Source organism: Sorex fumeus, unplaced genomic scaffold (genome assembly GCF_029834395.1).
Source record: "Sorex fumeus unplaced genomic scaffold, SorFum_2.1 ptg000045l, whole genome shotgun sequence".
Taxonomy (NCBI): domain Eukaryota; kingdom Metazoa; phylum Chordata; class Mammalia; order Eulipotyphla; family Soricidae; genus Sorex; species Sorex fumeus.
Genome location: NW_026606102.1, coordinates 2733971 through 2745962, shown reverse-complemented (window position 1 = coordinate 2745962; position 11992 = coordinate 2733971). Strand labels below are relative to the sequence as shown.

At 51.7% G+C, this 11992-nt stretch overlaps 1 protein-coding gene across 1 annotated transcript in view; it reads left to right on the top strand.

The window, feature by feature from the left end:
• The first annotated feature begins 8123 nt into the window (after positions 1-8123).
• Positions 8124-11992, top strand: part of RAVER2 (ribonucleoprotein, PTB binding 2) — a 74087-nt gene continuing 70218 nt past the window's right edge. The window contains exon 1 of the mRNA XM_056122300.1: positions 8124-8300. Coding sequence (XP_055978275.1) covers positions 8139-8300 — 162 coding nt within the window. The 5' untranslated portion in view covers positions 8124-8138. The remainder of the gene's footprint in view (positions 8301-11992) is intronic.

The following is an 11992-nucleotide window of genomic DNA, read 5'->3' as shown; positions in this document are numbered from 1 at the left end:
CTCAGTGCCATAATTGAACTCCGCTTCAGGGCCAGTTAGAAAGTCCCTTTGCTTTGCCATAGAGGCTGCTATTTAAGAATCAGACTAAACTCTGGACTGGGAGGACTCCTTTGGAATTATAGTTGCATTCCCAAGACCTTGCAGTGTCCATCCGATTCTTCTGCGTGCCAGTAAAACTCCTCTCCATCCAAGCATTGAATCTTAGGACATTCAAACATTTCCTTGAATTTGCGGCAAACAGTTGAGTCAATGTAACAAGGAAATTAGTAGATCTGAAATCTAGAGCAGAGTCTGTCAGTATGCAGGTAAGGCATCACAAGTGGCACATAAAATCCATTTGGTGTGTCCAGCAAATTAAAGATGGAATAGTCTGGAATGAATGGGAAACATTAGCTCACAGGGCCGCTGCTTTGTGAAAGCTTAGCTTCACTGTGGGTGCTTGTACTGGGATGTGAAACAGAATTCCCACCCTGCTATCCATTTTCCCCAGGGTTGCTTCAAAACGTTTGAGAGTCTGTGGATGGAGAGAGCCTACAGCCTTAAGGCTAAGGTTTGGCATGGTTTGATCTCAGTCTACCAGGAGTGACCCCTGAGCACAGACAGGAGTAGCCCTAAACATCACTAACTGTCGTCCCCCGGCCCCCCACCCCCGAAAGTCTGAGAGGCGCCATCCTACAGGACAGAGCAATATTGCTCAAGGAGTGGGAGCGGGGTTCAATCCAAGCAATCGCTACTTCAACTTTGGTTAATAACTTGATAACATTGTAACTGTGTCTGGCGATAGCACAGCAGGTAGGGCGTTTGCCTTGCACGCAGCCAACATGGCCGACCCGAGTTCGATTCCTCCGCCCCTCTCGGAGAGCCGGCAAGCTACCGAGAGTGTTTGATATGCCAGACACAGTAACACCAAAGTCTCCAATGGAGACGTTACTGGGCCCGCTCAGCGGGAGGGCCTTTACCTTTACCTTTAACATTGTAACTAAAGTCCCAATTGGGGGCCCAAACACACAATCGTATAATTATAACCCAAAAGCATAATCCACACACAATTCATTGACCACGTTTGGCTCCAAATGACAGTTTATTATTTCGTTATTTTTAAAATCTACGTGGGCCAGAGCGATAGCATAGCAGGTAGGGCATTTGCCTTGCACGCGGCCAATCTGTGTTCGATTTCTCCGCCCCTCTCGGAAAGCCCGGCAAGCTACTAAGAGTATACCGCCCGCACGGCAAAACCTGGCAAACTACCCGTGGCATATTTCATATGCCAAAAACAGTAACAACAAGTCTCACAATGGAGATGTTACTGGTGCCCGCTGGAGAAAATCGATGAACAATGGGAGGACAGTGACAGTAAAATCTGCATGTCTGAGAATAAATAAATGCAGCTATCACCACTCTGCCTGACACCACACACACACACACACACACAAATTATGAAGTTGAGTTCCCCACATTTAGGGAAATTGGGAGTCTCGGCACATCCAGGTGCCTGAGTGCCATGGATAAGACTTGCCCCGGGAAAAGAGTTTGTGATTATGGATGGGTTCTCCCCAGGCAGGGAAGTGTACAAATAATCTTTTATTTCCCCAAACCCAGCCTGCTTCTAAAACAGAAAGATCTGTCACCAAGTCCCAAAGACTTTGCTTGTATTGACTCTGAAGTCAATACAAGAAACAAGTAGTGCGAAAAAGTGTTTTGAGCAAAATTGGGGCTGGAGCAATAGTACTGCGGATAGGACGCTTGCCTTGCACACGGCTGACCCGGGTTCGATCTCTAGCATCCCATATGGGCCCTGAGCACTGTCAGGAGTAATTTCTGAGCACAGAGCCAGGAGTAACCTCTTAGCACCACCAGGTGTGGTCCAAAAAGAAAAAACTGAAACCCAAAACTTAAAAAAAATGTTTTGAGCAAAATCAACATTTCTAAAATTCTATTGTTATTTTCCAGGGTTTGTACTTGCATTTTAAATCACAATTTTAGGGCTGGAGCAATAGCACAGCGGGTAGGGCATTTGCCTTGCACACAGCCGACCCGGGTTCAATTCCCAGCATCCCATATGGTCCCCTGAGCACCGCCTGGGTAATTCCTGAGCGCAGAGCCAGGAGTAACCCCTGTGCATTGCTGGGTGTGACCCAAAAAGAAAAAAAAATCACAATTTTATTATAAGTATCATTTTTTTCAAACAAAATAAACCCTTACAACAAACAACAAACAAACTGCCCTCCCGTTGTTCATCGATTTGCTCAAGCGGGCCCAGTAACGTCTCCATTGTGAGACTTCTTGTTACTGTGTTTGGCATATTGAATACTCTTGGTAGCTTGCCAGGCTCTCCAAAAACCCTTATCATTAATAAACATTATTTTTATTCTTTTTATGCTCTTCAGGCCTTTCTGTATATTGTCTGGTGCATGAGACATTTAATAAATGGTTGTCAAGAAGATGACACTCGTTTGGATAAATATATGTTCTGCAATGTCATTGTGTAATTCAGGGTCAAGGCCTGAACTCAGACTATTCATGCTTTGCTCTCAGCTTCTCGAAGGTCCAGGGAGATGGTTCAAAGAGCTGGAACCTATACTTTGCATCAGGAACCCTGGGTTTTACCACTGACTCCGTGGGGTTGGGAGGTGCTGGCTGTGGTCTGCCCACCTTGCCCTGCCTCTTAGCACCCTGAACAGCACTTGCTTTGCATAGGTGAGACTTTGGGTTTGATCCCTGGAGGCCCTCTAACCTGCAAAATAACAAACCCCAGACCAAACTCTAATACCTACTTATAATCTCAAGTCTATAAATCGGGACTTTATTAGGGTTTTCAGATTCACAAGTTTTTAGTCAGAGGAATAACATTTAAAATAAAAATGATGGGGCTGGAGCTATAGCACAGCAGGTAGGGCGTTTGCCTTGCACACAGCCAACCTAGGTTCGATTCCCAGCATCCCATATGGTCCCCCAAGCACTGCCAGGAGTAATTCCAGAGTGCAGAGCCAGGAATAACCCCTGTGCATCGCCGGGTGTGACCCAAAAAAGCAAAAAATAAAATAAAAATGATGGCCAGAAAGAGACTACAGTGGGTAGGGTGCTTGCCTTGCATGCGGCCAACTCAGATTTGATCCCAGCACCCCTTATGGTGCTCCCTCGCTCAGCCAGGACTGGTCCCTGAGCACAGAGCCAGGAGCCTGCTGGGTGGGACTCCAAAACCAAATAAATAAAATAGAGGTATACTCTTTAGGTATCAAATGATTAAGAATACAAGCACTCTCATACAGTGTTTGTGATTGGAGAAAAGGTAAAGGTAAAGGCCCTCCCGTTGATCATCGATTTGCTCGAGCAGGCCCAGTAACGTCTCCATTGGAGACTTTGTTGTTACTGTGTCTGGCATATCGAATACGTCACGGGGAGCTTGCCAGGCTCTGCCTTGCGGGCGAGATACTCTCGGTAGCTTGCCGGGCTCTCCGAGAGGGGCGGAGGAATCGAACTCGGGTCGGCCATGTTGGCTGCGTGCAAGGCAAATGCCCTACTGCTGTGCTATCGCTCGGCCTTTTGGCTAAGATCAAGTGTAGTGATTGGAGAAAACTAAAGAAATTAGTTTAGACACATATTTAAAAAAAATCTTTATATAGGGGCAAGAGAGACTGCACAGGGTTAAAGCCTTTGCCTTGGATGCAGTTAACTCCAGTTTAATCCCTGCCACTACATATGGTCCCCTGAGCACTGCAAGGAGAGACATCAGAGTCCAGAACCAGGAGTAATCCCTGAGCACCACTGACTGTGGTCTAAAAATAAAAATGAAAAACTTTAAATATATATATATATTTGGTGGGGAGATTTTGCTTCCAGTTCATTATTATAGGGAACAATTACGATTCTATAAATATGAATGCGAGATTATGAAACTCAGTGCTGTTTACAATAGAAAATAAAAAACAAAGCCAAAGTATGACAGGTGAACTACTGACAATGTAATTAGTAAAAGCTTTCTGTGCACACACAGATGCGTGTGCAAACTGAGAGACTCAGGGAGGTCTGGCTGGGGGAAATTACACAGCGCCTTTGTAGCGAGAATCTCATGACTACTTCATAGTGATTGGAATTGGTGTAATATTAGAATTTTCTTCAATAAAGGGTCAGAGTACAAAGGGCAGGACGTTTGCCTTACATGTGGCCTACCAGGGCTCAATCCTTGGCATCCCATATGGTCTCACGAGCACCACCAGGAATAACTCTTGAATGCAGAGCCAGGAGTAACCCCTGAGCATCGCTGGGTGTGACCCGGAGAGCCAAAAATAAATAAATAAATAAATAAATAAACAAATAAATAAAATTAATTTAAAATCTTGGGAAGCAGGTTGCTTCGCTTCAGAGGCATAAACCAGAAATGATCCAGGTCCTTGGGGCTGGAGAGATAGCACAGCGGGTAGGGCGTTTGCCTTGCACGCGGCCAACCTGGGTTCGATTCCCAGCATCCCATATGGTCCCCTGAGCACCGCCAGGAGTAACCCCTGTGCATCACCAGGTGTGACCCAAAAAGCAAAAAAAAAAAAAATGATCCAGGTTTGCAAAACAAGTTAAATTAAGTTTTGCTTGGGCTGAAGTGATAGCACAGCGGGGGTAGGGCGTTTGCTTTGCACGGGGCCAACCCGGGTTCGATTCCCAGCATCCCATGTGGTCCCCTGAGCACCACCAGGAGTGATTCCTGAATGAAGAGCCAGGAGTAACCCCTGAGCATCGCCGGGTGTGACAAAAAAAAAAATAATTAAGTTTTGCTTGTCTGACTCAACTGGTTTTGGCCGCCCAAAGAATTGAAAAGGCTAGTTTCTTTGTTTTTTTATTTTAACAATGGTAATTCTCACAATAAAGTAAATGCCATCATGAGAAACAATTATGTTCAATTATAATGACACAGAGGTTCTGAAAAGCCTGTGGCCTGCCGAAAATCATTAAAGTTTTTTCATCAGCTGAAATCCACGACATAATGAACCATTTTTACAGCGATCAACCCCAGGATCTTTCAAAATGCAGTTTTGGTCTGAATGCATATCTCCGTTTGGTTGCTGCTCTTTGTTACTATTGTATGTTATTTTAATTTCTTTAATTTGGGGGGGGTGGGGGGAACACACTTGGCTATGCTCATGGATTATACAAGATTGGGTACTCAGAGATCACTCCAGGCAATGCTTAGGGAACCATAGGCAGCGCTGGGCATCAAATGGGTCAGCTGAGTGTAAGGCAAGTGCCTTAGCCCCTCTGCTATCTCTCTGCTCCATACTCTTGATGATCTTTTAAAAATTGAAGAAGAGGCCGAAGTGATAGTACAGTGGATGGGGGATTGGGCTTGCACTCAGCCAACCCGGGTTCGATTCCCAGCACCCCATATATTCCCCCCAAGCACCTCCAGGAGTAATTCCTGAGTGCAGAGCCAGGAGTAACCCCTGTGCATCCCAGGGTGTGACCCAAAAAGAAAAAAAAATTGAAGTGATCAAGTGAGCATCAGGATAAATCAGTTTCTATTTTTGTTGACTTTGGATCACACTCTGCCTTCTCTGGGTGTGTCCAGCAGTGGTTGGGGAAACCAGGAGATGCTGGGAATCGAACCAGGGCTCAGGTATGTTTTTTATGGTAGATAATATCCCATTAAAGGTATACACAGCACTTTATCTACTCAGTGGGAGATGGACCTTTGGGTTGATTGCCGCCTCTTGGGAGCAGGGCTGTTGCAGAAGACGGGTGTACTACAGAATTAATTAACTTCCTGCAGCGCTGAAAAGCCAGCCTGGGGCCTCAGGACACATTTTACCACTAAGCCACATCCCTGGCCCAGGAATCTCTTTAATGAAGAAAGTGTTATTGACAGAGAATTATTAGATGATCCTTCCCCTTTGTCCCCCCACCCCCTCCACTTTGGTTTTGTTGGGTAAATCATGGAATGCTCAGGGCTTAGTCCTGGTTCTGCATTCGGGTTCAATCCTGGCTGGGACTTCAGGGTGCTGAGGGTTGAACAGGACCAGTCTTACTCGCTGTCCTATCACTCCATCCCCCTTAGATGATTTTTTCCATATTGTTAAGACCACCGGACTTGGAATTGAGCAAGGAGTCTCTCTCTCTCTCTCTCTCTCTCTCTCTGTTGGTGCGAGGCAGGTGGATTTCCGCCAAATTGGATTCCACCAAATTTCCACAAATTAGATTGTGAAAATTGAAATGTGTGTAAGATCCTTTTAGAAATCGATGGGGGTGGGGCGTCCACACAGCGTAAGCACAACATGTTTTGTTCTGTTTTAAAGGTCGTTCCTTAAGTGTTCCCTAATGGGACGGGGTGGGTGTTAAAGACTGAGCCCGCTGCCCACTTCACCCACCCCGTCCTCTTGGCTGTGGGCCACTGGGCCGCCTGTGGTGCTGGGCACTGACCGACTGTCCAGCGGTCCCTGTCCAGGTCCTGCTGACACCGGCGCCCGCCCAGCTCACTCCCGGCTCCAGTCTCTGCTGGGACCTGCCCCACCGCACCTGTCATTGCCCAGGTGTGCTGTCAGCCTGGCGTTGGGGACAGAGGGCAGGCAGGGACGCCACTGGAAACCTTCCCTGCTAGCAGGCTTGTCGTCCTCGCCATCTGGGGGGTTTTCCTACCCCTCCCCCCCAACACCCGCATCTCTCCCTTCTGGGACTCCCTGTTTCTATCTCAACTTGCCATCCTCACAGTCCACTCAAACTTGGTGACCAAAGCAACACATCTGGTGCCCAGTGGGGCGGGAAAACGGGTGACCTGGAGTCTGCAGGGCAGCCTGGGAGACTTGGTGTGGGGGGGCGGCGGAAGACTTGGGGGAGTCTGGGAGGTTGGGGGAGCCCAGGAGGTTGGGGATAGCCTGGGAGACTTGGTGGTCCAGGAAATTGGGGAAATCCCGGTAGTCCTGGGGACTTGGGAGGAGCCCGGGAGACTGGGGGGGGGGGGGGGCAAGAGACTTGCGGTGAGTCCAGGACACTTGGGGGCCCCAGGGACTTGGGGGAGCCCGGGAGACTTGGGGAGAGCCTGGGAGACCTGGAGGGAGCCTGGAAGATTTGGGGGGTTAGGGGGGTTGGGGGACCCTGGGAGGCTGAAGGGAGCCCGGGGACTTGGGGGCCCGGGAAACTTGCAGGGTCCTGGGACTTGGGGGAGCCAGGGACTTGGGGATCCCGGGAGACTTGGGGGGCCCGGGGACTTGGGGGGCTCCGGGAATTGGGGAGCCCGGGCACAGGGTGGGGGGGAAGCCCGGGGACTCGGGTTGGGGGGAGCCCAGGAGACTTGGTGGGTCTGGAGACTTGGGGGAGCCTGGGAGAGTTGGGGGGCCCAGGGACTTGGGGGAAGCCCGGGAGACTTGGGGTCCTGGAGACTTGGGGAAACCGGGGACTTGGGGAGCCCAGGAGACTGGAGATTTGGGGGGCTTCGGGACTTGGGGAGCCCGGGGACTCGGGATGGGGGGAGTCCAGGAGACTTGGTGGGTCTGGAGACTTGGGGGAGCCTGGGAGAGTTGGGGGGCCCAGGGAACGGGGGGCCCGGGAGACCTGGGGGGCCCAGGGACTTGGGGGGAAGCCCGGGAGACTTGGGGTCCCGGACACTTGGGGAAACCGGGGACTTGGGGAGCCCAGGAGACTGGAGATTTGGGGGGCTTCGGGACTTGGGGAGCCCGGGGACTCGGGGTGGGGGGAGCCCAGGAGACTTGGTGGGTCTGGAGACTTGGGGGAGCCTGGGAGACTTGGGGGGCCCAGGGACTTGGGGGGAGCCCGGGAGACTTGGGGTCCCGGAGACTTGGGGAAACCGGGGACTTGGGGAGCCCGGGAGACTTGGGGGGGTCAGGGGACTTGGGGCGGCCCAGGGGCTCGGGGGCCCGGGGACTGGGGGCCCGGGGACGCGGGGGGCGGAGACTGGGGGCCCGGGAACTGGGGCCCGGGGACTGGGGGGTGGGGCGGAGGCTGGGGCCGGGGGCGCGCGGCGGGCCGGGGTCGGTCCGCAGTGCAGGCGGCGGCGCGGCCCCGGCTCCTCCTCGCGCTCAGGTTTCCTCTCCCGCCCGCCGGCGCCGCCCCCGCCTGCGTCCGGCCTCCCGGCGGGCCCCTCCGCGGCCTCTGCCCGCCCGCCTGGCCCGGCCCCGCGGGCCTGCTCCAGCGGGAAGATGGCGGCGGCGGGCGCGGGGGGCGCGGGGGGCGCGGGGGGCGCGGGCGGGGACGCGCTGCCCGCCGACGAGGTGGCCGCGCGCCTGCAGCGGATGCGCCGCGAGCTGAGCAACCGCAGGAAGATCCTGGTGAAGAACCTGCCCCCGGACAGCCACTGCCAGGTAGCGCGCGCGCGGCGGGGGTCCCGGCCGGGGTCGGGGGTCCGGGGCCCGGGGGTCCGGGGGTTGCTCGGGGGCCCGGGGCCGGCCCGTGCGGAGTTGGGCACTTTGGCCAAGAACTGTGTGCTGCAGGGTCCGGCGGGGGGATGGGGAGGGAGGCGCCCCCGAGGCTCGGGTCCAAGGTCGCGGGCACCGGGGGCGCAGTGACTCCCCCCTGCACCCCGGGGGGCTCCGGGCGGCGTCCGAGCAGGTGGGGGACGGGGGCGCCGTGGGTGCCCCCGAGTGGAGGTGATCGAGCCGGACGGGAGCAGGGCTGGAGTGATCGGGAGCCCCCCACCCCGAGCAGGGGGGTGTGCGGTGGGCGGGGGGGTGGTGCGGGTCTGGCCTGGGGTCCTCGGGACCCGGAGGGGCTCGGGATGGCATCTCCGGGGGACGCGGGAGTCCGGCGGCGGCGGCAGCACTTGCCCAAGTTTGCATGAAGAGTTCAGTGCCCGCGCGGTGCCCAGTGCCGGGCTGGGCGCCGCCGACGCCGCCGCGGGGCGCGGGCCCCAGGGGGGTTTGCCCCTGGGGGACCCCCGTCTCGGAGCCACCGTGTGGGTGACTTCCAGGCTCAAAGCGCCGCGTCTAGTTAGCTCCCCCGCGCCTTGACTGCCCAAGTTAGAGAATGCAGGCTGCAAGTAGGAATCACCTTGATTTCTGGCACAAAGGTAACCTTTTACTTCTCCATTTTCTCTTAACCATACGATGAGGTCTTTTTTAAAAAAAAAAATAAAAAGAAAAAAAGAAAAAAATGCAGGGTTTCGTTGAGTTGCTTTGATGTTTCTATATATTTCACATGCAGGAGGGGAGAAAGGAGGCGGGAAAGACAAAAAAGATATATTTCACATGCAGCTGACACACACTTTTATAGATGTTTGCGTGTTTTTTGTTTTTTTGTTTGTTTTTTGCATGGCTGGGGTGGGTGGACTTGTCCTGGGAGTTTCAGGCTGAATTTAAATTCAATCTGTCGCGTCCCTCTTTTGTGAAGAGGATGCTTGGAAGTGCGAGAGGGCTAGCTGTTGAGAAGTACAGGGCAATTCTTCCTCGTGATCCATTTAAAAGCTAGACCAGTGCCTGGTGACTGTAATTAGATCTTACTTTGCAAGATGAATGTGCCGCATATACCCTTGTAATCCACACGCACCAGGGCCTGAGAAACACCCAGAGCAAAGGTGCCGTCTTGTGTATTTCACCCCCTCCTTGAATTCTTCCCACCTTTGTGGGCTTCCTGTCCCAGAAGGTTTTGTGATATTGTCAGGACCCATGAAGGGGACTGATTTCACAGGAGCAATTTTCCCTGTCCATGTCAGGACAGCAGGATGTCCCCCCCCCCAAAAGCAAAGGGGTACAGTATGGGGGTGCTGCCTGGAAAATAACAGATGGCATTAAACAAATGCAAGAAATAACAGCTCGATTTGGAGATAATCTCCCAGAGAGGTGGGGAAGTGTTGTGATTGTCTTTGTAGACCGTCACTTTTTTTTTTCTCTTCTCACATATCCTTGCTTTAATTCTAAAAATATTTAGACTAAATTTCAGACGGTTCTATTCTTGTTGTGCTGGTGCTATCTTTCTCGTTTTCTTTCCCAAGATTCATTGGGGGCGGGGAGGGAGGGGTGTCAGAGGAACGAATAAAGGAGCAGTTTTAGTTACTGGGTGATGGAGACTGGTTTGGGGAGAATGACACTGATTTGTACTTTTTTGAGCTATGGTTTTTTCCTTTTAGATTTATCGGGTTTTTTTTTTTTTTGCTTTTTGGGTCACACCCGGCCATGCTCAGGGGTTACTCCTGGCTCATATACTCAGGAATGACTCCTGGTGGTGCTCAGGGGACCATATGGGATGCTGGGGATCGAACCCGGGTCGGCCGCGTGCAAGGCAAACGCCCTACCCGCTGTGCTATCACTCCAGCCCCATTAGATTTATGTTTTGATTAAATCTTAGGAGTTTCTGTGAAGTGGCAAATACAAACCACTGAATAGATTTGTTAAGAGCTGTGTTTGGATGAGTCTTTTATTGCCACGTGAACTGTCTTAAAATTTATTCTTTTTTTTTTGGCTTTTTGGGTCACACCTGGCAATGCTCAAGAGATCCTCCTGGTGCTGCACTCAGGAATCACTCCTGGTGTTGCTTGGGGGACCATATGGGATGTCGGGGATCGGACCCATGTCAGCTGCATGCAAGGCAGACGCCCTACCCTCTGTACTATTGCTCCAGCCCCAGAATCCTAAATTTTTATCTTAATTTTTGTGCCCTGTTTTTTGAACTGCAGAATTTCATCAAAGGCAAAAATTGATAGCACATAGGACTAGTTTTCAGATTTAGTCGGTTTTTACTATAATTTTATAATTAAAAAAAATCCCCAACTACGGTCTGAAAATTCAGATGTTTGGATCACAGGTACTCCTTGTTCTGATAGCATCTTCCTTCTCTTTGGTTTTTGGGCCACTCTTTGTGGTGTGCAGATCACTACTGGTGGGGCTCAGGGCATCATGCGGGTGCTGGGAATTGAATCCAGGTCAGCCTTGTGCAAGGGAAGCATCCTGAATGCTGTTCTGTCACTCGGGGCCTGACAGCATCTTCCCCTGTCATCACTTGTACTTCTATCATCTGAGCTTCTGAGCACACCTGTGCGGTTACAGCCCTAACACTGAATGAGAGCACGCTCATTTCTTTTGCTGGCTCTGCACTTGGGAATTACTCCTGGCGGTGCTCGGGGGACCATATGGGATGCTGGGAAACGAACCCAAGTTGTCTGCATGCAAGGCTTACCTGCTGTGCTATCGCTCCAACCCTGCACGCTCATTTCTAAAGCAATTGTGAGGCAGCCTTTTCTCCGGGTTCCAGTGAGCATTGTTATTTTGTTTGATTCGGTAAAAGCAGCTATATGATGCACCTTTTTCTCTGCAAGGGGAGCGATAGCACAGCGGGTAGGGCATTTGCCTTGCACGCAGCCAACATGGCCAACCGAGTTCGATTCCTCCACTCCTCTTGGAGAGCCTGGCAAGCTACCCGTGATGTATTCAATATGTCAAACACAGTAACAACAAAGTCTCCAATGGAGACGTTACTGGGCCCGCTCGCACAAATCGATGAACAACGGGAGGACAGTGACTACAATTTTTCTTATCAGTTGCCTGCTTTTTTTGTTTGCTTGGTTTTCGGGATCACAGCTGGCTGGGCTCAGGAGCTGCTCCTGGTGGTGCTAAGGGGCTGGATGGTGATGGGGTGGGGGTGGGGGGTCCATCCTGCCTGTAGGGGGTCCATCCAGCTCCCCAAGCCCCTGTTTTCCTTAGTGGTGTCATTTTACTGTTTCCTAACAAGGATTTACTTGTGTGCCTTCTAGCCAGTATTCACTTAACTAAGAAATAAATAATATGGTGAAAAAGACTTGTTTTTTGTTTATTTTGGGGCCACACCCGCTTGGTGCTCAGGGCTTGCTCCTGACTCTGTGTTCAGCGATCCCTCCTAATGGGGCCCCGGGGACCAGATGGGGTGCCAGGGATTGAACCTGGATTGGCGGGTTGCGGAACAAGTGATTCTAATATTAATCTTAACCCCTGTACAGTTTCTCCGACTCCAGGCCTTAGCTCATTTTTGGTGTTAGGAAGTAAGTCAGATATTTGAGGTACTTAAGAATTCTTGTTCTTTTCTAGAA